Source organism: Podarcis liolepis (genome assembly GCF_965112155.1).
Source record: "Podarcis liolepis genome assembly, chromosome: 7".
Classification (NCBI taxonomy): domain Eukaryota; kingdom Metazoa; phylum Chordata; class Lepidosauria; order Squamata; family Lacertidae; genus Podarcis; species Podarcis liolepis.
Window position 1 is genome coordinate 28,197,229 of NC_139561.1, and position 25,241 is coordinate 28,222,469.

Sequence of the window (25,241 nt, forward strand, 5' to 3'; positions counted from 1 at the left end):
AAATCAACCACCCTGTACATGAAGCGCACAGGGTACCGAGTGAGCAGGCTTAGAAAGAAATGCCACTGCAGAAGAAGAATATTCCTGAGATCCATGGCTCTCACAATGAAAGCTGTGGGTGGTTTGGTACCTTTCAGATTTCAGTGTGTAAACACCAGAACCTTCTTCTATCATCAAGGGCAGTGACCAGGTCAAAATCTGCCACTGGGCTGTCCTGAAAAAGCCAAGGCAGGTCCATGTCCTTTCAGGAAGGCAGAGATGAGCAGGGGTCAGTCTGACATGCTGCATTTGGAACTCCTGTGATGTTCTGACCTGTCCTAATGGGTGGGCAAAGATGCAAAGGGGAGCAGCTCCTGGGGGCCTATAAATTGGAGAGTGGTGATGCAAAAGACAGAATTTCCCACCTGTCCATGACAAGCTGCAACTGGCAAAACCTTGGGATAAAGGTGAGAAGTGGACCATGGGCATACCCAGGATTTTATTTTTTATTTTTTTGAAGGGGCAGTCAAAGTTGTTGCACTGTTTTTTTAAGGAAATCAAGTTGTTGAGCTTTTCTTGGGAAATCACGGGTAAAAATACCCTGTAAACAGAAGATCGCAGGTAGGGTGAAGAGAAACCTTGGCAGAAGTAAGCACTGAAGTCCATGGAGCTTAGTGCCAGGAAACAAAGGAAAATTGTGATGGTGTTGAGCCCAATAGATAAAGTACGATGCAACTGCGGTATGCATAGCTGCCCCCGGGTTCCTTTGCCTTGAGCGGCTGCCTACAGGCAACAATTCAACAGCATCACAGAGGCGTTGCTGCGAGAAGAAAGCTGCACCTGTTGAACCTGTGCGGGGGGGGGAGGAGCAAAGGGAGGACCGCCAACCCAGAAAGTACCGTGGCTTTAGAGCGGGAGTGGGGGGCGCGGATGAAGCTGAACCTCCCTGCGCCGGAAATTAGAGCCGTTACCCTTTTAAGACTCCCTGGAGCTGGGCGGGGAGGAGGCGCGGCCTAAGCTCGGGGCCACGCCCACCCTTATAAAAAGAGGCTGCGTCTCTCGTCCGCCTTCATTGAGCCAGGAAGTCGCGGTCGGGAGAGGTGCCGGGAGATGGCAGCGGCGGCGCGTGCGCAGTAACGACGCCGCGGGGAGACGGGACATGTCGAGCCCCGGCGCTGCCCTACGGGTAAGGGCGGGAAGCAGGCTGCGTGAACGGAGAGGACGTGAGGATTCGGGGACACGTGTAGATTTTTTTTTTGATGGCGTCAGCATAGCCCCGGGCCGGGGCAGTGCGAGCGCAGCGGCGCCTCGCTGGGGCGGGCTGGAGACCTGGGGTGGCGGCGGAGCGCCCGACGGGGCTTCGCCTCTTCGTCGGTCAGATGCTGATGCTGCTGCCGCCGCCACTGCGAAGGGGCTAGAGCGCGACCCGCCTGGCCCGCCGCTCGGTTCCCTCCCGCCAAGGTTGGCCAGGCTGTGCCGTCCTGCCCGTCGAGGCAGCCTCCGCCTGCGGAAGGGCGGCTTAGTCATCCCCGCCCTGGAAGGAGGACCGGCGGCGGCTGCGGCGGAGAGGAGGGCGACGGGGCACCTGCCGCGCAGGTAGGGCGAGGGCCGTTGCCACGCAACCGCCCGGGCGGAGGCGGCGAGCTGCTGCCCGACGGGCCTCCCTGTCTCCTCTACCGCCTGCCCTTCGCTCCCTGGCCCGCTCCCGAAGGGCTTCTCCGGCGCACGGACCCGGGCGGGTCTCTTCCTGCCGCGGCAGGTGTGCATGACGGAGGAGCGCAAGCCCGCCCTCCGCGCCCCCTCTTTAGGATCGGTGCCTTCAGCTGCGGTGACAACGTTTTGCACGGGATGCAGAGGAGAGAGACTCGGGGGACATCTAGGTCACGACGTCACCCCCCCCCCCTTCTTGTGCCTGCGCGGTGTCAGGCTCCCTTGTCGCCGCCTGGCTGGGAAACTGAGGCACTGGCAGGGAAAGGCTGGTGGGGCAAACGGCAGCCATTGTCTCACTGGTGCCAGCCTCTGGGCAAGGGCAGAGGAGGGGTCCCTGCAGCGGGAGCAGCTTCCAGGGCTGCGCAAGGTGGTGGGTGGCAGCTTGAGCCTGCCACTGAGCCCCAGGCCTCCTCTGCATCTTGGGTTTCCATGACATTTTCCTTAGAAGCTGGTGTTTTCCTGTGATCCAAATGATAGCAGCCAAACATGAAAGTGGGAGCGATTTCTGTGCCTGTTTTCCCTGGCCTTGGAAGCTTGGTGCTTGCATGTGTGCCATTTCTTCCTAGGTGCAGAAAGGGCTGTCCTGGTTGGTCCCGTTGGGGTGACTGTTGACGCCGGTTACGGTTAGGATGTCTCTCAGCCCCTGCACATGTCTGCTTGGACATGAGCATCACGAAGGGTGCTGGACCTTACTTCCTGTGTAAGTGCATTGAGGACTACAGCCTTAAATCCCTAATTTTTGAAACATGGTGTTGCACCCTGGCTGCGCCTCAAGAGGTCTTGTGCACAATGGCATTTAAATGGCTTGACCAGCATGCTACTTCATCTCTGCCTGCAGGTTTTCAGTTCTTAATATTTGCTGGGATGTGGTGAATTCTGCACCCCTGCCGTTTTATAGAAAGGCGCGTTTCGACAAGGCAGAAGGTAGGGTCATTTCCAAGGGGGCAGAACAGTGCGCTTGAGGCCACAGGGCATTATATCTGGAGATGGTTCTGCTACTGTGATGGCCCTTCATGCAGCAAATTCCCTTACTCTTGAGAAGGCACATTTGCTGAGGGGCACTGTTGATATGTGTACTTGTGTGCACTGCTTTTTGTGCTTGTTGGACTCCCAACTCGCAGCAGCTGGCATGACCAGTGGTCACTGAGGGATAATGGCAGCTGGAGTTCTGCAACACATTGCTGAGGGCACCATGTTGGTTATTGGCTCAGAACTATTCAGATAGGAAAGGGGGTGGATTTGGGGATTTAGTGTGTTCCACTTCCGTGTGCAGGAAACAGAGAGTGGTCAGCCTTTCCATCGGTGGGCAAAGGCCCCTCAGGACTGGCCATTAGCCTGCCCATGTTCTCAAGTGTGCAAGCACCAGGCTAGTTGAATGAGAAGAGACTTTGGTGTAAAATTGCTTTGCCTTATCTTGCTGAAATCTGCAAGGGGTGTGTGTGTGAAAGCAGCTGATGTGTTGAACCAGCCTCTATAGTTGGCTGAGGCTGATGGGACTTGTAGTCCAACAAATCTGGAGGCAGCAGGCGGGCGAAGGCTGACTTGTATCCTGGGCTGATCAATCTTGTTCTTTAATGGTTTTGATTCTGGTCAGTCAGAGGGAGAGGGAGGCATCTGACAACCCCCTAACTCTAAAGGGGCGAAGAATCTTCTACTGCTTCTTTGGCAACAAATGTGGAGTCTATTATCACTGCTGTCTAATGTGGGAGCTCTCATAAGTTGTCACGTCCAGGACACACACACACACCAAGTTTCTTCTTTAATTGATTTAATTTTTTTTAAAAATTCTCAGCTAACAATTGCATCTTCAGAGTCAATCTGACAAAGATGTTATTCCCTCACCTCTTCAACCTGGAGGGTCCAAGTTGCATTTCTTGTGCAGAAAATACACACTTGCCACAATGCACTTCCCCAGTTTCATTGTGGAGATGTAAGCATCTACAAAGCGGGTTGAGTTATGTTGTGTCAGATATGCTATGTCTGTTCCAGTTCTTATCATGGGCCAAAGGTGATAAACTGGCCTCCAAACATCCTCTATTTATGGGGGGGGGGGAGAGCGAGCTTTGGGCATCAGTGCTTCTCAACATCTGAGATGCCAAACTTCTGAGCTTTGGAGGTAACTTTAAGGCTCATATCACAGACAGGACAATTGCAGTGGAGATTCCTCCCTGAGGCAGGCCAGGGGGAAGATTTGAACCAGGGACTTTAGAAGTCAGCCTCTTAGCTGTGCTTCTCCCTCCCAAGCAGCCCCCTTCCCCTTTCGGGGTCATTTCCAGGGGTACACACCATTGTCAGGGCCCATGTTCCCAGGGTGCTTCTGCAAGCAAAGTCCAGCCTTAACCCCCACTGTGCTCACTATTCAGTGCTGAAAATGCAAAAGGAAAGGGGGCTCTTCTTTCCTAAATAAGGGGTTCCTTGAGACAAGGTTGCCACCTTTACAGGCCACGGTGGGTTTCAGGCGCTTCTCAGCTCCCAAGAAAGAAAGGTCAGCTTTGTTGCCGTCCATCCAGCAAGGGATTCCCTCTTGGACTCACCAGACCATCTCCCCATTCTTTGCATGTCCTCACCACCCCAAATCCTGGTCTCGCTTTGCTCAATTCTTCTGCCGCAGATGTAAGTTTTCTTTCTGCAACTCTGAGCAAACCCAGGGCTCTCTCTCTCTCATAGGTTCGGGGGGAGGGGGACCTACCAGAGTTTGGAAGTATGTGAAAGTTCAGCGTCCATGTAGGGAGAAGTCAAGGGTTTAGGCCTTGTGGGCTTGTTTGGCGTGCGAGGATATCTGGGGAGCTCTTCAAAAGGCACTGCAGGGCAGGACTCCATGAAACATGAGTGTCCCTTCCTATGGCAGCATCTTAGAGTTGGAAGGGACCCCGAGTGGCTGGGGAAACCCATCCAGATGGGCAGGGTATAAATATTATTATTATTATTATTCTGTCCAGGCCTCTGCAATGCAGGAGTCCTGAATGGGAATCGAACCCATGACCTTGGCATTATCAGAACTACACTCTAACCAACCAAGCTAACTTCAAGGTTAAATGACGTATTTGAGTCCAGTAATGTTATCTGGGTGCATTTTCAGGAGTTTCATGGGTGGTGTTGGTTGTTTTGCAGAATTTAGCTTTTCGTGACCGAATTTTTGCCTCCATTGTCAAACCCTCGCCATCATCTCCTCCAGTCTTCTTTCTTGGCTGCCTTTTGCATTGATCTGTGCAGCTGCCCCTTGGCTGTCAAAATCCCCTCCCACCTATGCATTTCTCCCTTGAAAACTCAACTCTGCTCCCTTTGGGGTTTCTAGGGCTCTGCTCCTTCTGTGTCCCCAGGCAGTCGGATGTTTCTGTGGGTCAGCCTGTTCCATATGCTCAGTATGCTACATCTCTTCCAGCGTGCAGGAGACATGCCTTGTGCCCAGGCCCATAGGCCCACATGCAAATGCCCTGTTGGGTTCCTGAGCATCAGACATGTGGACCAGGACACACCTGCTTCCCCTTTCACAATCGCACCCCTCTGTGTGTGGGTGGCTTCCATCTGTGATGGGCTGCAGCCTGCAATAGCCCTAGCAACTTCAGGAAATAGAGGCTCTTGCGTGTTGGGCAGGGTCTTGTTAGGTTTCTTGTGTTGCTCTGCAGAGGCAGGCAGTGTTGTGGAAGGACTGCAGAGGAGCTGGAAGGTATAGCTGGACAGCCCTGGGCACTCGCAGCTCACAAGACTTCCCCACCGCTTCTCATATTTACTCCCGAACCTGAGCAAACAAACAATCAGGTTTTCTCTGGATTGACGTTTGCTCTGATTTATTGCTTAAAGATGAGGGCTTTACTGGGCAAAACCGCTCAGACCTAGTGCCTAGGAAGTGTGGGCAAAGCAGGAATCTGCTTTTTTATTTTACTGCCTTCCCTTGACACTCAAAAGTGGCGAGCAAGCAGCCTTGAAACACTGCAACACCCTCCAGCATTTGCAAGCAGCACTTGGAGGGGAAACCACAGGAAATTATAAACGCAGAAATTGAGCGGCATCAGGAAACTGGTTTTTTCAGGCTCTCCTCACCTTAAGAGTCCAGGGGTGGGGGAACGGAACAGGAAGCCTGTTGAGGTTTGTGTTGAGTGGTGTGGCTTGCTGTGGGCGGCTGATCCCTTCATTATTTTAAAGAGTAGCAGGACTGAATGGTGGTATGGAGGGGAGGGGCTAGCAGGCTGCAGCTGCAGAAGCCCAGGTGTCTGTTGCAACCTGGAGCCCCGGATGTCCTGGCATCATCTACCTGTGAGCAAAATCCTGCAAGGCTGACGCCACTGGAGATTACGTAAGGGGCTGCACAGCACTCCTTTTATGAATTCTAGGAAGGACATGGTACGTGCTACTTGCCAACAGTCCAGTTTGCACTGGCGGGGGGGGCGTTTCCTCTTCCCTCCCTCTCTCCTGGGTTTTATTGGGATCTCAGGAGCGTGTTTTGCGAAAGTGCCTCTGAGTTCAGCTCTGGATAAATCTCAACTGGAGGAGGAGGAGGAGGAAATGACGTCATGTGGTTGTCAAGCAGGGAAGAGCTGCAGGCTGGGTTTGATGAGTTGGCTGCTAGTAATGGGTCCCTCCCTCCCTCCCTCTTTGGAGATTTACTCATGATACTCGGTGGTTAAGCAGGCAAAATTAGGTTACCACTAGAGAGAAAGAGAAGCAGCAGCTGCCTCCACCTCCGCCTCCTCTTCCTCCCTGTGCAAAAGGAAGGCTGGATAAATGCAGCTCTGTGTTCCCCCGAGGGCAGCATGGCGCCTCTCCCGGCACCCTGGCTGAACCACAGGAAGGAATCCCGGGTTTTTTTATCTTGCCAGCCACTTGCTGTGGCCGCAGGAAGGTTTCTTGGCTGGCTGTCCTCTGCCTGATTTTATTTTGGCTCTTCATGCAAGATTCCCAACCACCTCCCTACTTTGCAGATCTCCATCTACTCCTTTTATGCATTGACAGGGCCTTTGAATATGTTTCATTGGTTGCAAGCAGTTAAAACAAAAACCCAGTGCTGTAATAAAAGCTACAGTACAGTGGTACCTCGGGTTAAGAACTTAATTTGTTCCGGAGGTCCGTTCTTGATCTACAACTGTTCTTAACCTGGGGTACCACTTTAGCTAATGAGGCCTCCCGCTGCTGCTGCTGCTGCACCGCCGCCGTGCGATTTCTGTTCTCATCCTGAAGCAAAGTTCTTAACCCGAGGTACTATTTCTGGGTTAGCAGAGTCCGTAACCTGAAAGCATCTGTAACCTGAAGCGTCTGTAACCCGAGGTACCACTGTACAAGCAGCCAGTTTAAAGCATCCTTGAGATAGGTTTAGATTTCAGCTGACTCGCAAGTCATTCACCATTCATCCTGCCCAGTTTTTTCGCCCCCAAAGGGGACCTGAGATATGTGGCTTCCGGGAATGTCTGTATCCCATTGGTGGGAGCTGGTGGTCAGTGGTGTGGACTGGGAGCTGCCCCCATGACTGCCCTGAGGGCAGCTGAAGCTTCTCTGCAACTCTGGCTCTCGTTAAGAGAGGAAAGAGGCAGTGGCTGGACCCCAGGGCAGGAGGAATTGGAATCGCCTCCTGGGAACCTGGCAAAGAACCTTCCTCCCTGTGCTGCTTTGATGCCGCAAAAGGACAAAGTTGTTATGGACTGACTGCCTGGACACTTCCTCCCTCCCCCCCCCCCACCTCATGTATTCAGAATTTGGACACACAGCGGCTTCCTTCAGGGCTTTCAGCCTTCACCTGACTGTGCGTTTTTGTGCTGCCTCACTTTGGGTCCCATTTTTGCATTTTCTGAGCCATAATCCAATTTGTAGTTTTGGCTCTCCCTTCCAAGGGGGAAGGCAGAGCCTGGGTGCCTTCCTCTGGGTTCCTTTGCTTTTACTGTTAGGCTTGTCATCAGCATCCCGGGCGCTCGTCAGAGTAGCAGAGGTGAGTCTCTGCCCCAAGGAGGTCACAATTGCAGGGAGCAGCCTCTTGCCCCTCTCTCCCTGAAGAAAGTTTTGTTTTTCCTTGCAAACTTATAGGCTGTTTAAAAGCCATCTGCTGCACTACCTGCCTCAACGACAGTTTTCACATTAATTTTGTGGGTAACTTGTAAATCCCACCCACCCATCCCCCACCATCAGAGTCTTTTCCTGGTTGCATAACTTGAAACTCCAGGAAGTGCACTCGGGGTACTAATTTTGTTGCCTTCTAAAAAGAATTAGGTTGTAGTAACTGGAAGCATTTGCTGCAAACCCCTGAACTGTGCCCAGAGCCATGGGGGCCCCGGATACCTGGTTCCCTGCACCCAGGAGGTATGCATGCTGTTATTTAATGATTTGAAAGCGACCTCCACATAAGGCACCCATATTTAGCACCAGAAGTCAGCTGCTGCTGCTATGATGATGATGATGATGATGATGATGATGATGATGATGATGAGAGCCAGCCTCAGCATCAATAATAACATTACCACCATCCTAATGGCGCAGCAATAAAACTGCTAGCACATTTGCAAAGCTAAGCAGGGCCTGGTATGGTTTCAAACTGGATGGGAAACCGTGTTTTGAGATTGGTTTATTGTAGAGGGTTGGACTGGATGACCTTAGGCAGTCCCTTCCAGTTCTGTGATTCTGTTCCTCCATTTTGGTGAGCTTTGGGCTGACTTCCTTTCCTTTCTCTCTGCCCTCCCCCCATCCCAGTTTGGCTCTTATAGCATTGCGGGTGCCCCTTTCTTGGTGGCTTCCATTTGTAGAAAATGGGTTTACGTCTGCTTCACTTTCTTTTGAGGAGGGAGGAACTGGGCCATAAAACCATCCCCAACCCCACCCCACCCCACCCACCCACCCCCACCGCAGCCGCCAGACTCCTGTAAAAGGCCAGGGAGTGGGAGGATCTTTCCGTCCTCGTCGATGTGCTGATGGCAGTGGAGGCTCTGCATTCCAGAACGGTTTCAAAACGAGAGCTGGTTGCACAACACCCCTGCGGGCGCTGCAGGGGGCAGGCTGGCACAAGGTGTTCTGTGCTTTCCAGGTTTGGCACAGCACACGGAGGGATTTTCATATAGCCTGAGCAGGAGGGTGCATGTGGCCTGAGCCCCACAGCCTGGGGGGGGGGGCAGGCAGCGGGGCCCTTAACAAGTGTCCTGGGGAGTATGTCCACCTCTTGGCTTTCGCAAGATGGCAAATGGGGTCTGTTTGCCCAGAAGGTTACCTGCCCCATCTCTTCAGGGGGTAGTGGAGGGAGGTTCTTATGTTTACTTTGGTGGTCCTGTGCCTTGTGCTGGAAACATACAGTGGTACCTCGGGTTGAATACTTAATCTACAACTGTTCTTAACCTGAACCACCACTTTAGCTAATGAGGCCTGCTGCTGCTGTGCCGCCTGAGCACTATATCTGTTCTCACCCTGAAGCAAAGTTCTTAACCCGAGGTACTATTTCTGGGTTAGCGGAGTCTGTAACCTGAAGTGTATGTAACCCGAGATACCACTGTACTTTATTTTGCAATATGCTGATATACCGCGTTTTGATTAGAAAGAAAGTGCCAATTTGCAGTGCCAAGAGGAGGAGGGGCAGGGAGCAGAGTTTGAAATTTGCCATGCACTTTTTGTACCTGTCTATAGGCCACTTATGGCCAAGGGATGGATGGCCCCTGGTGTCTCTACCGTCTGGAGGCGCATGCCTGGGGATCCTTGGATCTTGACTGTTTTCCAAACACTAGCAACGCACCCTGTAGAATTCCATCCGTTATTTTTAATCTGCACAATCAGAATGAATTTCGGGAACCGAAAAGTCATATTGAAACATGGCTCCCTAATGGGGACTAGGCGTTACACGTTGGCGGCTGTAACCCTGGTTTAAGGAGCTGTTTGGCGCCTAACTTATATAGCTGATTTAAATATCTGAGCACTGCCAAAGGAGCGCTCTCTCTTTCTCTTATACCCTTCCAAACCCAGCATTATTTAAATCAGCTGGAGGGGGGGGGACTGGGTGCAGGTAGCAGTGCTGGGAAGGAGTCTGCACTGGGGATATGGGGAGCCATAGCCACATCCGCACTCCCTGAATCCTACCATCACCAAGAGGCTCCCTTGAAGCTTTAAATCTGGGCTCGGGAACCTGAGGGTTTGTGGACCAGTGACAATGGGAGCCAGAGCCCAGCAATGTCTAGATGTCCATTTGGGTTCCCCTATTACCCTCCCCTTTAAACAAAACACCAGGAGACCTGACAGTAGCGTTTCCTGCATATGTGAAAATGTTTGCCCACTCCAAGTGAGGGCAGTGCTTCCTGCTGTCGCTCTGAACAGGCTTCGTAATATGATCATGCCAGGGCTCAAATCGTGGTGTGTCTGGGGGAGGAAGGGTAGCTCTCCAGGGTTCCCTCCCAGCCTTCACCCAGAGATGCCGCTGGGGATTGACGCAGGAACCTTCTGCACGCCAAACAGATGCTCTGCCACTGAACTGAGCTACAAGGAGGGCCTTTGACCTAGAATTGCTACACAAGCCAGCTTCTCCTTCCGCTGGCTGTTGTGAGCCTTGAAAAGTTCTTCCTGGGTTGACCCTGGACCTTTGTTGGCTCTGCTGCACGGGACTAACACACCCTTGTTTGTCTCTCTCCCCCTCTTTTAAAGGCTGCTGAAGTAGCTGGCTACCTGGCAAGGACAGTGGACTTCTGAAAGCGCAGACGTCAGCCAAGCAGCATGTCCACGGCCGGCATTGCAGCTCCAGAGATGAGAGTCCCCTTGAAGAGCAGCTTCCTCCACAAGGGGCAAGGCATTGGGAGCCTCAAGCCCTGTTGGGGAGGCCATTTTGAAAAGTGAGTCTTCCTTCAGGGGAGGGTACCAGATCTTTTCTCCCACTCACATCACTTCCTTGCACTTGGGTATGGGCGAGTGATGGTGGTTGGGCCTTTGGCGGCTGTCCCTGCTTCACCTACAGATACCCTCCTTTCTCTCTCCTGGTGGAGTATCGGGTCAGGTTTAAGGTGCTGCTTTTGACCTTTAAAGCCCTTTGTGGCTTAAGGCCCTCGTATCTACGGGACCGCCTCTCCTGGTATGCCCTGCATAGGTCCTTAAGCTCCATGAATAACCATAGGTCCCGGGCCCTAAGGAAGTCAGATTATCCTTCACCAGGGGCAGGGCCTTCTCAATGATGGCTCCGACCTGGTGGAATGCTCTGTCCCATGAGACCAGGGCTCTGCAGGATTTAACTTCCTTCCGCAGTGCCTGTAAGACAGAGCTATTCTGCCTGGCTTTCAATTTGAACTTAGCCTGATCTTTTATTCCCCTTCCTCTTTTTATGAAGATTACCTGCTCTGGGATCCCACAGCTAATTCTCCCCTGGTCTCCTCGCTGGCCCAAATAGGACGAATTTAGCCAGCTAGCCCTGGTGATCATCTAATGTTTATTGGATGGATTTCCCCCCTAAATTGATTTTTGAATTCTGAATTTATTGTTATTCACGTTTTATGCTGTTCTTTGTTGCATCAATTGTTTTAAATTTGTTGTTAGCCACCCTGAGCCTGGTTTTCTGAACTGGGAAGGGCGGGGTACAAATAGAAATTATCTATCTATTTATTTATTTATTTATTTATTTATTTATTTATTTATTATTTCAGCCCTTTCTTTAACATGGAGCCCGTAGCAATGGCCTACAATCTGAACTCGTCCGCACAGCATCACTTAACGTCCATCGGTAGGTACCTGGCACCGCCGTCGACCTCATATTTATTTGTGTTGCAGCTCACAGCTCTTCAGTTGTGACTCCCCCTCCTCCTTCCACAAGCAATTTGGTTCCTGAAGATACCTGCTTTTTTTTTTTATTGAAGAAGAGGAGGAAGGTTGGCAGGCAGCAGAAAAACCAGCAGTCTTGGCAGCCAGAGAACTGGAGTACCCCATGCTGTCTTGCTTTTAATAATAATAATATTAACAAAGTAAACCAAGAATAAGGAGCATAAAGAAATATTGTTACAGGAAGTTGAAGGCAGCATTGCCACCGAGTTTGTTGTTCCAGAAAGTTACAAAAAAACCCACACCATTCTTTCCATAAACTTGTTAGGATAGTTTGTATACATTATTTTGTAATAAGTAACCGTAAGCATAGTTATTACAGACCAAATCGTATCAGTCCGTTCAGATATAGTAGGAGAAATGGCTTTTGCCCGCATTTTTTAGCTGCAATCTTAGCAGCGGTTAATCGGGTTTTGAACACTGTTTCTTGATCGTTTACTGGAATAACGTGTTTTAGATAGCCAAGCAGAAATATTTTCGGTTCCGAGGGCATATGATGTATGATATCCTAACACATCGGAGATACCGGCCTGAACGGATTTCCAGGGTATTTCTATTTCAGAGCAGTTCCAAAAGCTGTGTATGTGAACTGCTTTATTTAATCCACGTCTCGCAGCATTTATCCGATCCTATCTATCTATAGTTCAATTTATAAGGTGTTAAATACCATCGAGCAAAGGTTTTAAAATAGTTCTCCTGAAATTATATTAGAACGGAAGTTGTCTGAAATCCAGTTCCATTCTTTCCTGACCGTTCTTTGATCTAAATCCTCATATATGTTATAAATATTATATGCATGTATATCTAGATCTGATTATATACATGTGTGCATCTGAGTGCACAATTGAGGCTGAATGACTCTAAGGCTTGTGATACCTCACCCAGCAGTGCTGAGAGGGATGGAGTCAAGGAGGGACTGTGCCTGCTGCTTTTGCCATGTCTGTGAGGCTCCCAGAGGCACCCAGTTGGCCACTTTGGAGGCTGGGCCCTACTTGGGCTCCATCCAGCCCCTTTTAATAGAATTGCAGAGTTCTCAGGGGACCCCAACCACCATCTAGTCATCTAAGAACATGGCAGAGGAGGCGGGGTCTATCCATATCTCCTAGCCAGTGGGGCCTCCATGTTCAAAAGCAGTCTACCAGTCTCAGTAAATGCCATGTGCTGGCAATGAACAGCCGGGTGTATCTGGCATTCTCCACTCCAGCAGCCACGCTCTCCCCCCCCCCTTTGAGGAAAGTTGTGCATGAGGTGCCCTGTGTCTTGAGATTAGCAACTCACCCTTCTTTCCCTCTCCCTCTCAGGCCACATTTCAGACCCTGATCCGACACAGAACGGCGGCAGCGACAAGCCCAGCCCCAACGGAGAGAGGCCAGAGGATCGCGGCCTGGTCCCCGCCTTCGGCAGACTCTCCCTCGCCGCGTCCAACGAGGCGGCTCCCCCAACCCCCACCAAGGGCGGGCCGTTGTTCTCCTTCCCCCCGGCGCCTCCGGGTGCCGAGCGCAGCACCCGCCCGCTTCCCCCACTGCCCATCCCGGAGGATTTCGTGCACGACGACGTGGACCGGGAGGTGGAGTTCCTCACCAGCTCCGACACGGACCTTTTGCTGGAGGAGTGCAGCGGCCCTGCCTTCAAGCCCGCCACCTATGGCAGGCGGAGCTTCCGGGGCTGCGGGCAAATAAACTACGCGTACTTCGACGCCCCGGCGGGATCGAAGGCGGAAGAGCCTCCCTCCGCTAAGCAGGGTGTCTGTGCTGCTGCTGCTGCTGCTGCTGCTGTTCCTCCACCTCCTCCTCCTCCAGCTCCCACGGCGCATCAGCTCCATCGCCGGTTGCGCCGCTCGCATTCCGGGCCAGCCGGGTCCTTCCACAAACCGGTGGTGAGGGTCTCCAGCCACTTCCGACGGGCGTCTCCCAGCTCGGACGACGACAAGCCCGAGGTCCCGCCCAGGGTGCCCATCCCGCCCAGAGTGCTGAAGCCTGACTACCGGAGGTGGTCCGCCGAAGTGGCTTCGAGCGCCTACAGCGACGAGGACAAACCGCCCAAGGTCCCCCCGAGGGAGCCTCTGTCCTGCAGCAACTCCCGCACGCCCAGCCCCAAGAGCCTGCCCTCGTACCTCAACGGGATCATGCCGCCCACCCAGAGCTTTGCCCCGGACCCCAAGTACGTCAGCAGCAAAGCGCTGCAGCGGCAGCACAGCGAGGGCTCGGGCAGCCGGGTGCCCTGCATCCTGCCCATCATCGAGAACGGCAAGAAGGTCAGCTCCACCCACTACTACCTGCTGCCCGAAAGGCCCCCCTACCTGGACAGGTACGAGAAGTTCTTCCGGGAAGCTGAAGAGGGCAGCAGCCTGAGCGCAGAAGGGCAGCTGCCGCCGTCCCTCTGGCCCGAGGCTCCGGAAGGGGAGGCAGCCAGCCTGGCCGGGATGCTCAACGTTCCAGTCAAGCGCAAGCATTTGCCCTGCATGGTGTCTCCATAGGGAAGAGGGAGCCTCACAAGGAAGGAGGCATCCGGGAGCTGGCCACAGGCCTTTCGAGGATGAAAAGGAGGGGCAGAAGCCCAGCCGCCCAGTCCTCCAGCTCCCGGAGAGGAGCAGGGGGGAGGCCCCTCTGTCTGGTGCTGCAGCCGCTGCCTGCGTTGGGCTCGGCTGCCTGGCCCTGGCGGTTCTGGTCCGGGAGAGGACTTGGAGGAGGACTCGAGCGTACATAGCCAGCATTGGCCAGTTGTCATTCAATATTCTTAGAGCAAACTTGCATAAGTAGGGAAAGAATTGCACTCTTGCTAACAGGACAAGCTGCTTCGGCTGGAAGCAGAAGAGAAAAGAAGCCCCATTCAGTATTCTTTTTTCTGCACAGTGGTGGTCACAGTGTGTTTCCGCCCCCGCCCCCTTTAAAAAAAAACCCTTTCTGCCAATATTTGCTCTTCTCCCACTGGTGGGGAATCCCAGCAGGAATTATCCTTGCGGTGGGAGGAGATTTGGGGGGGCGGGGAGGGCGGCAGGGAAGTCCACCACCCATTTCTGAGCTCGCCTTAGTTTGGATGGGCTGTTCCACGTGTTTTAGACTTTTGGTCTGGGGTGGGGAATCTTGCCCCCGGTTCCTAATCTCCACCTACCCACACCCGGCCACTCAGATACTTGCCACAATTCAACTGGTTCTCCTTTACCCACAGCTTCTGGCTTGGATGAAACCTGAGAAGGACTTTTGTGCGCTAGCTTTTGTGGGTTCCGCGCGGCTGTGTGTGTCCTTGCAGTTGGGTAGCTGGAGCTCAGGCTGAACAGCACCCTGGGGGAAGCAGCAACCCCCCTTTCCCCACCACCCCAATATTTTACAAAATGGGACCAACTTCTGTTCTCCAGGTGGCGTTTGGAGTGTTTATGCATAGCAGTGAGGCCCAAGCTGGTCTTGAGTCTGTCTTGTCCAGTGTTCTGCAGGATGGTGGAAGAGGCCGGGCATTGCCAAGTCCTCTTTGAAGGCGGCCCAGTCAGGGTTGGTGAAGGGTGTTGCCGTCTCTCTCCCCACCCCCCTTGCACACTCACACGCACACCCACACACTTCCACTTGTTCCCGCAGGCCCCAGGGGGACGGTGCTTTCTGGCCAGGGCCCGGCGTGGCCTTGGCTTTTCCCGGCGGACGCAACCGCGGTTTACAGTGTAAAATAAAGTTCGCTTGGGGGTTGCTGTTGCCTCCCACCCCTCTGAAACCGTCTGGGAAGCTGACTTGGTTCTAGTACAAACTCTAAATGAAGGCAATGTTCACATTCTGGAAATAATATTGATAATAATGCACTGAGAGAGGTCCTGCATCAGGTGTACAGTATTGAGGAAGAATGACGTCGTTCACTTTGTATTTTGGAATATTTCCGTGTCTTGGATTTTAATAAAGTTATAATGTACTTATTTATGATAACACCACCTCGGCTGCCTCGTCTTGTGTGGGGGCTCTGCTTCCCTTTCGCAAAAGCGGCAGAGCAGCGAGCTCTCGCCGCCTCCACCTCCACCTCCTCCTCCCTCCTGGTGCATTTTAGGGGTGCGTCTCGTCTCCCCGCGTTGGCCAATGAGAAGCTCCCTGGAATCATGCTATGCAGCTTATCAAGATTGGGCAGCTTGCCACCGGTGCTTGGTTTCCAGAGCCACCCAGCACGTGGGCAGGCAGGATGTGCAACTCCCAGGGTGTTTCTTGACCTGTCCTGCGTTGTAATTGTGGTTTCTGGGCTGGTGGCAGGGGTTGACACTTCCAGGACAGCTTGGGTGGGAAAGCCCCGAAGTCTGTTCCCCACCCCACAAAGCCTCTCCCTGGCTGGGCTTGCGTTGTGAGAGCTGTGGGGCAGGTGGAAAGCCCTGGGAGATGGAGGGAGAGAAGGGGGCAGCAGAGGACTCAAGCGGAAGGAGGAGGAAGCCCCTTCTCTGACTTTTAAAGGAACCCCGTCTCCTTCCCTCTGCCAGTGTGGCTTGTGCCCATGCAAATGGGGTGCAGCCACATTAATGCTGCTATCATCTGTTTTGGTGCTTGGAAGAATTCTCAAGCATTTTGAGTCCTGCCCAAGGGGTTGACATCTCTCCTCACCCCATCCTCGAAGGTGCAGGTTGATTTCCGTGAAGCCTCTTCTGCCCCCACCCAGGCAGTACATGAAACCCTCCACCACCCCCTTTCTGAAAAACATTTCCCTTTTTCCTCATTTTCTATTATCACTTTTTTTTCTGGAATCAAACTGGGGATGTGTGCGCAGGGGCCGATGACTAGATGCCCCCTGAGCTACTAAACTGATGTCTTAATTTGACTCATAATGAAAACAGGCATGTCTTACACGGCTTTTAAAGAAGAAATCTGTGTATGCAGCCTAGGAGCATTTTTGCCACCCAGTTATTAACACCTGAGTACCTGAGGCTGTGGAAGGCATCGCTGCAGTGCCTGTAGACAAACTGCCTTGCAACCTTCAGCCTTTCTCAACCTGTGGGCCCCCAGATGTTGTTGAACTACAACTCCCATCACCCCTAGCTAGCAAGGCCAGAGCTCAGGGATGATGGGAGTTGTAGTCCAACAACATCTGGGGACCCACAGGTTGAGAACCACTGCTAGCTGCATCTCCACATAGTTAGGGCTGACTCCCCTTGCAGGACTGATGAGATCTCTGCTCAGCAGCTGCCTTCAGTTATCAGTGTCTCTTGAGGGAAGGCCACAGACAATTTAAATGGTGCCAGAGCAAGGTGGGCAAAAGACTATGTGCCGTAGATCCAACTCCCAAGCATTTAATAATGGCAATACCAAAAACCGCACAGTTGGGCTGGTGGAATTGATGGGAAAATCAGGAGTTGATGGTCAGAAGTGTGTGTTGTGTGGAAGGATGCTCTGAGCTGTGCCTGGTTCTGGTACTCAAAAAAATAAATAAATCATGGGCTTAGAATTCTTTAATTCTAGGTTTGTGTTTTCCCCCTTGGCTCTGGTGCAGGGTTTCCCAAACTTGGGTCTCCAGATCTTGTTGACTACAACTCCCATCATCCCTAGCTAGTGGTCAGGGATGATGGAAACGGTAGTCCAAAAACTGCTGGAGACCCAAGTTTCCCTGCTCTGGTGGGCGGATACCTGGGTTCTTGTATGTAGAGGTTGAGATTTGCAGGTTGAGGGCAGAGCCACAGATGCACCAGCCCATGGGCAGAAGGCGGCTGACCTCCCCTGTCCTAGCAGGTTGCTGTGGTGCCCGATTTTGGCCACCGTCTCTCTGCCTCGCCCTCCCCTTCCTGCTTGATGCTGCAGCAGCACTGCCATAACCGGTGAGCCAAGGAGGCTCGTCCTGCTCCTCCTCCTGCTGCTGCAGTGCAGGATGTGACTTGTCAGGCCTCCTGTCTCGCTTGTGCAAATAGCTTCTTGATCACTTACTCAGATACTCAACAGCGAGGGCTTGGCGCTGCCTCAGGAAGGGGAGGTGGGAGGCAGAGGTGCTCCCCAGGAGGTCTGAAGGAGGCCTCCCTGTTAGAGAGGAGAGCTTTCTGTGGGTGGGTGCTAAGGAGATGCCCTCAGTGGGCTGGCTCTGCAGGCAAACTCCGCCAAATCTTGCTGCTTGAAGGTCCTGAAAACCCCTGCAGCAGATGGGTTGTTCTGTCTTTGATTTGCCTCCAGGCCTTCTCCTCAGAACCACCGGCCAGTTGGTCCTAAGGCACCCAGAAGCAGCAGTTGACCATGAGCAGGATTTGACCTTCAGCATCAATGTGGGGGAAATTGGGCCAAATTCCCGTGGACAGGCCTTCTGCCTTCTGAGAAATGGAGGCTGGGATATTCTCCTTGACAGGCATTCCTTTATATGAGAGGGGAAGTGGTACAGAGACTCAGGAGTAGCACAGACCTTGCCTTGTCCCTCCCCCTGCCATATTTGTGCACCCCCCACCCCATTCTGCAATACGAGAGAATGATCCTATCAATGTCTTTCTCCTCTTCCTCAGTGCAGTGCTTACCTGAGGTTGCTTTCCTTTGGAGAAAAGAAGGGTGCAAACTTAGGTTGTCTCTGTAAATTTTGAGCTTTCCTTTCCTTTTTTTTACGAAATCTGCAAGTAAAACCTGTCTAGTGCATAGCCAGAGCAGTGGTCCTAATCCAGAGTCTCCAAAGAGAGGAGGAGACCATCTGTAGGCCATCTCTGCTTCTGTAGGACGCCACAGCGGATGGCGCTGTGGTCTAAGCCACTGAGCCTCTTGGGCTTGCCGATCAGAAGGTTGGTGGTTTGAATCCCTGTGATGGTGTGAGCTGTACCAGCTCCTGCCAACCTAGCAGTTCAAAAGCACGCCAGTGCAAGTAGATAAATAGGTACCACTGTGGCGGGAAGGTAAACGGCGTTTCCGTGCACTCTGGTTTCCATCACAGTGTTCCGTTGTGCCAGAAGAAGTTTAGTCCTGCTGGCCACATGACCCGGAAAGCTGTCTGTGGACAAACGCTGGCTCCCTTAGCCTGAAGGCGAGACGAGTGTTGCAACCCCATAGTCACCTTTGACTGGGCTTAACCGTCCAGGGGTCCTTTACCATACCTTTTATCTTGTAGGAAGTCACCTTTCTTAAAAGTTCCAGGCCATGAGGTGGGCACCAGTTTCCCATGCGACAAGCCTCACCACTTCTGGAGATGCCTTGAGCTGTAACCCTCACCAGCGATACTTCCATCTTTCTGCTGCTCCCATTCTCCTTCTTTTATTGATGCTATAAACCATTGTTTCCCAACCTTGGGCCTCCAGCTGTTTTTGGACTACAACTCCCATCATCCCTAGCTAGCAAGACCAGTGGTCAGGGATGATGGGAATTGTAGTTCAAAAACAGCTGGAGGCTCAAGGTTGGGAAACACTGCTATAAACAACCCCAAAGTGCAACAGCAAAAGGTTAAAATTACGTCATACAAAGCAAACAAGCAATAAACAAGAAGAGAAGGGAAAGGTAATGACGCCAATATAAACCAACACATCCATATTCCCAGAGGTGGCGTGGAGGGTGAATGTTGAGCATCTAGGTCTGAAGCACAGGAAATAATCCCTGAAAAACCCCTGGAAACTCACAGTTTCTGTGTAGTTTTATTTGGCAATAGGTAAAGTTCGTAAGTTCTTCTACCACCCTGCCAAATGCAGATTTTTTTCTAGGGTTATTGAGATCCTAGAGTGCCAGACTTGTCTGTCCACACATTCAGTAACAGCAATTGTGAGGAAGCCTGATTTAATCGTTCTAGATATTTGCTCTTCCTGTTCTTGCTGCAGTTCCCTCTCAACAGGTGGGCTGTGCCCTAAATGGAAGAGGAAAGAGTGAGGGTTAGTTACAGGCTAAGCTTGGTACAGCACCATTGTTAAGTTGTGGGTGAACATATTAGATGACACAGCGATTCTTCAGACAGCTCTTGTTTATCCACAGGCCAGAACAGAACATAACTGAAGGGTTCATCCAGCCTGCTTATATAAGCTCCACTACAACGCAACAGTAACAACTTTCTGTAACTATCCAATCACTGAATGTCACTTTCCATTCCTTATTTGCATATGTGGACCTGAGTGAAAGCTATCTACAGTATCCCCCTGCTGGCCCAGGATGAGAACTTCAGTGCATAACAGCCATGGCTGCACCAACACTGGTGAAATGCCCCTCTTTTGCACCGCAGTGGACTCCAAATGGCATATTTGAATAGTCTTGGAGGCTGCGTTATATGCCCTGCTTCTAAGGAACTGTAGGGAAGCAAGCAGAGGGAGGGAGCCAGAACTTTTCACTTGGCACAACCACTGAGACACCTGCTTTGCTAAGAGGCTCCTCTCTTCATTTTTCAATTCATTTCCATCCCGCCATTCCTCCAAGGAGCTCAAGGTCCTGAAGGTAATTCTCCACCTCTCCATTTATCCTCACCGCAACCCTGCAAAGTACCGTACATTTTGCTCCATAAGACGCACGTTTTTCCTCCTAAAAAGTAAGGGGAAATGTGTGTGCGTCTTATGGAGCGAATGGTGCTGCGCAGAGAGGGAGAGCTGTGCAGCGCCCCTTCAGCAAAACGGGAGGAGAAACGGAGCCCCTTCTGTTTCTCCTCCTGCTTTGCTGGAGAGGCACTGTGCAGAGAGGGCCACCTTAACCGCACTAGGTTGTTGTGAGGTTGTTGTGTGATAGCCCTTGTTTAGCCCCCTGAGCAACTTGACAAACAGACAGGAGAACATTATTCTTGTTTTTCCTCTTCAGTCAGTCTTGAGCCACTCTTGAGCCAGTCATTGAGCCATGTGATGCATTTGAACTTCCCTGCTATGCAGGTGAAGGTGGGCAGTCAGATGAACGTAAGAAAAATCCTGCTGGATCAGACGGAAGGCCCACCTAGTCCTGCTCTCTTGTCACACAGTGGTGCCTGTGAGAAGCCCACATGCAGCACATGAGCATCATAGCACTTTCCCATTCATGTTCACCAGCACATGGTATCCAGAGGCATGCTGCCTCTAATCCTGCAGGTACCATATAGTGATAATGACTGGTAGCCATTGATAGCCTTATCCTGCAGGAATCTGTCACCCTTTTGAAGTCACCCAAGCTGGTAGCTGTCATTCAGTCTTGTAGCAAGTTCTGTCTTTTAACCATACATTGTGCAAAGTTCTTCCTTTTGTCTGTCCTGATCTCCTACCTAACAGCTTCCTTGGATGTGTGTGATATAAGTATCTTCAAGGTTCAGGGTATCCTGATGAAACCCTTCGGTTGTTTATTAAATAGTTTAGTACAACATTTGATTCAGAATATATATTTTTTTCTTGTTTTCCTCCTCTCAAAACTAGGTGCGTCTTATGGTCGGGTGCGTCTTATAGAGCAAAAAATACGGTAGATAAGCCTGAGAGGCAGTGGCTGGCCTCCAAGACCACCCGGTGTGCTTCATGGGGATTTGAACCCTGGTCTCCAACACTAGTCTAACCACTATGCAAGACTGTCTTTCTTGCCAGGGGTGTGGAAGCACTGGGTGGGCGGGTATCCCCGCCAATGCAGGCCACTCCTGTGATCACTGCTTGCTTTGGAAACGCAAGCTTCTCAGGCAGAGGCAAGCATACTTTTTAACCTGTAATAAACATGGCTGTGATGAATTCAGCGGCTGACCTTGTCTGGGGAAAGGCGGCTGTTCCCTTCTACCCCATCCTGCAGGGTAATTTGGGCCTTGCACAACCCCTGCCCATGTGCCAATTTCCACGGGCAAAGAATTTGCTGCTCACCCCACCCCCTTCCCTGAACTACGTGTGGCAAGTTCCTTATACAACCATGCTCTGTTATCTGCAAGCACAATCAAGCTTTGCCCTGATGTGCGAAGGAGGCAGCAATCCCCTTAATAAGGCAGCCGAGGACACACAACTTCAGGAATGAAAAGGGAGGAGACAGTTTGGCATTCCTTGGGTCCTGTTCTTCCTGGGGTGGACAACCCACCATAAATCACTGCCAGTCAAATGTGATGTGGTTAAGCAGTGACGCAAGCTCCGAGAATCAAGAGGCAGCATCTTTGAGCATCTGAGCAGAGCGCTCCTGCAAAGATTGGAAGAGGAGTGAGGCTGTGGCAGAGGGGCCACCACGGCTGCGGCCCTGCCAAGCTCATGGTGGCTGGCAGAGGAAGGGTAGAGGTAGAGTATGGGCTTATCCCCCTGACACACACACACACACACACACACACACACACACACACACACCCCTAGTATTGCAGAGTTGGAAGGGACCACAAGGGTAATTATTTTTTTTAAATCATTTTTCTTGATTTTCCAATAAAAACAGCCAATCAACATGTCCACATCATAATCCAATTAAAAACAAAAAACTAAAATAAAAGAAAAAAGAAAAAAACGGTAATTATTATTAATTTTTCCAGGCTCCCCATAGTCTGGACCTCTGAAGTATATCTCCAAATCTTCAGTCCTGCCTCTTCTCGTTGTTTTCATATTTTCCACATCACGCGGGTGATTAATTTTGAGTTGTTTTGTAGACAGATGATATTGGAGACATACTGGCCCTCTGTCATGAATGCTTCAGCTGAGATTCCTGCTTCGCAGGGAGTTGGATCAAGATGACCCATGATTTAATTAACAGGGAAATTAGTCAAAGTCTTAATAAGGAAAGACATTGAAAAGATGGTTCTGTGTAATCACATGATTTGATGAGGGCTAATCCGAAAAACTAAACTGATTTTGTTTGGTTTGGGATGGTGACATTGGGTTGCATCCATCAAGACTGCTGTGATCCTTTGATTGGCATACCTGGTTGAGGAAGGTGCTTAAGATTTGGGGGGTCCAAAGCCACCCCCAAGCAGCCCCCAGGACACCCTCCACCTTTTGGCCTCATCATCACGGGGAACACCAAGGACACGTCTCCTGCTGCCATCACGAACCTCCTCTGTCCACCTGCAGAGGGTGGGGAGCATTGCCGTTCCCCACAGTCTTACAGCAGACTCCCATGACTTAGCGGTTCTCCAGACCTCTGAATTTCTTCCAATCTAGGCCTTCTTGCATGTCCCCACTTGTCCTGGGCCACCAGATCAATTATTATTTTTTCAGTCGGAGAGACAAAATCTGAGCCCCTTGAACAACAGCTCCTCAAAATTCTCCCCTCGATTGAATTTGAGAGCTGACATGTGTGAATCTTCAGAACTGTCCCTTCAGGCTTGGTGTGAAAGCAAAATGCATGCTTTCTATTACAGTGGTACCTCAGGTTACATACGTTTCAGGTTACACACTCCACTACGCCAGAAATAGTGCTTCAGGTTAAGAACTTTGCTTCAGGGTGAGAACAGAAATTGTGCTCTGGCGGCGCGGCAGCAGCAGGAGGCCCCATTAGCTAAAGTGGTGCTTCAGGTTAAGAACAGTTTCAGGTTGAGAACGGACCTCCGGAACAAATTAAGTACTTAACCCGAGGTACCACTGTACTCATTCATTCATTTTGCCCATTGGTCCACCAGCTTTTCTTCCCCCCATAATGTGAACAATGTTTTTATTTATTTACCGCATTCATATCCCTCCTCCAAGGAGCCTGAGGTGGCATACATGTGTCTCCTCCTCAATTACTCCCGATAACAACCCTGTGAGGTAGGTTAGGTTGAAAGGCAGCGACTGCCCCAAGGTCACACCCAGTGAACTTCATGGCCAAGTGGGGATTCGAATCCTGCTCTCCCCGGTCCTAGTCCGGCACTCTAACCACTACACCACACTGGCTTTTCGGTGCTTCCGAGAAGCACCTTGATATAAATGATTGGCAAAGGCTTTCGTTGTTTCCTCCAGCCCAGGAATGAGGCTGGCATGACGTACCTGGGCTGCCTACACTTTGGGAGTGTTTCAGTTCCAAGCACATCCCGAGATAATTGCAAATTAATGAGATCCTGGGAGGTTCTTTGGGAACGGTGAGGAATTTGTGAGTAGGTGGTTGTGCGATAGACGGTGCTCCTTAAGTTTAATGATTTTGATGAGCGGCGCATCTCCTCCTCCCCTTCCTCTTCTCATAAGGGCAGGGGAGGCTTGGAAGTGAGGGCAGTCAAAGGAAAAAGCCAGTTAGAAAATACTGTATTTTTTGCTCTTTAAGACTCACCTTTTCCCTCCTAAAAAGTAAGGGGAAATGTGTGTGCGTCTTATAGAGCGAATGCAGGCTGCGCAGCTATCCCAGAAGCCAGAACAGCAAGAGGAATTGCTGCTTTCACTGTGCAGCGATCCCTCTTGCTGTTCTGGCTTCTGAGATTCAGAATTTTTTTTTCTTGTTTTCCTCCTCCAAAAACTAGGTGCGTCTTGTGGTCTGGTGTGTCTTATAGAGTGAAAAATACGGTAGTTTGGGCTGTTGACAAAGAGCAAGCTGGGCAAGACAAGGAATATTGAGGTCTGAATATTGAGCCTCACTTCAGCAGCTTGTACCCAGACCTAGACTCAAAATCCCTTTTTTTTTTTTAAAAAAAAAAAGATTTTTATTGATACAGCAAGAAAAATGAAAAAAGCACAAATACCAAATTACACACAGGAATAACCATAGACACATAATTTTCTTAGCAAACAATAAAACATATATTGGTCTTAACACTAAAGACCCAACCTCCCATCTATTCCATATTTCGATTTCATATTACTTATTGCCAATACACACTTTTATCATAATTAAACTTTTTCTTAATATATCTGATTTCTTATATCTACCTTGCAACTATTACTGAAGTTCCTCGAATGCTGCAACAGAATTTAAACTACTATATTTATTTTTCAGATATTCTTTGAAAACCTCCCATTTTGAAACAAATTCCTGTTTTGATTTATTCTTTACTTTTTCTGATAGACCATCTAATTCGGCATATTCTGTCAGATTTTGGATCCAAGCTTGTATAGAGGGGATTTCATTACTCTTCCATTTTGCCGCGATCAGAACTCTTGCTGCCGCCGTCGCATTTAAAAAGATACCCTTCCTCTTTTGCGGAATATCCAAATCTGTTATTGCCAGGTGGTAGGTCTTTGGTTTTTTATTTAAAGAGATCTTTAGCATTTTTTGCAGTTCTGCATGGATACTCTCCCAGAATACCTGTATTCTCCTACATATCCACCACATATGGTAGAAAGTTCCTAGACACACAATCCTATCTTCCCCGCCTCCAGGGGGAGCTCTTGTTCCAGGCATTAACTCTCTGTTACAAAAGCCACAAATTTAGAGACCGACTGTATCTCAAAAGTCATATTTACAGGGCTCTAGTGATTTCAAGCAAAGGGAACAGATTTTATTTTATGTTATAATTTCATTTCATCTTTAAAATATGCTGCAGCTGCCCCCTTGCCCCCCCCCCCAGCTACAATCATGGAAGGAGACAAGGTCGGAAGGGGGCAACAGTCAGGAAAAGGTTGGGAAACACTGGTCTAATCTCGGGGTCACTAGGACATGCAATATGATGTCATGGTCCAATTTGGTCAGGGTAAGTCATAGCTCATGATGGGAAAAGGTGTCCCTTTCCACTGATGCCACCTACAACTACAACAGGAGGACCAGATCAAGCAGCACTGCCAAGCTATGAGCCTAAACAGTTCAAACAGTGGCTTTAAATAGGTCCCAGCTATACGGGGATGCGGGTGGCGCTGTGGTTTAAGCCTAGGGCGTGCCAATCAGAAGGTCGGCGGTTTGAATCCCCGCGACGGGTTAGCTCCAGTTGCTCAGTCCCTGCTCCTGCCAACCTAGCAGTTCGAAAGCATGTCAAAGTGCAAGTAGATAAATAGGTACCGCTCGGGCGGGAAGGTAAACGGCGTTTCTGTGTGCTGCTCTGGTTTCGCCAGAAGCGGCTTAGTCATGCCACATGACCCGGGAGCTGTCTGCGGACAAAGGTTGGCTCCC

General features: G+C 50.8%; 1 protein-coding gene across 1 annotated transcript; it reads left to right on the plus strand.

Annotated features, from left to right (window-relative positions):
* Positions 1-1,038: 1,038 nt before the first annotated feature.
* Positions 1,039-15,352, plus strand: ERRFI1 (ERBB receptor feedback inhibitor 1). Its single transcript, XM_083513128.1, has 4 exons — positions 1,039-1,165; positions 10,288-10,472; positions 11,274-11,350; positions 12,747-15,352. The coding sequence occupies exons 2-4, from the start codon at positions 10,357-10,359 to the stop codon at positions 13,919-13,921; spliced, it is 1,368 nt and encodes a 455-aa protein (XP_083369254.1). The 5' UTR covers positions 1,039-1,165; positions 10,288-10,356; the 3' UTR covers positions 13,922-15,352.
* The last annotated feature ends 9,889 nt before the right edge of the window (positions 15,353-25,241 follow it).

Coding starts and splice junctions, on each gene's coding strand:
- ERRFI1 (XM_083513128.1), top strand. CDS start 10,357: ATGTCCACGGCCGGCATTGCAGCTCCAGAGATGAGAGTCCCCTTGAAG. Junction 10,473..11,273: donor TGGGGAGGCCATTTTGAAAA/GTGAGTCTTCCT, acceptor TTATTATTTCAG/CCCTTTCTTTAACATGGAGC. Junction 11,351..12,746: donor GCATCACTTAACGTCCATCG/GTAGGTACCTGG, acceptor TCTCCCTCTCAG/GCCACATTTCAGACCCTGAT.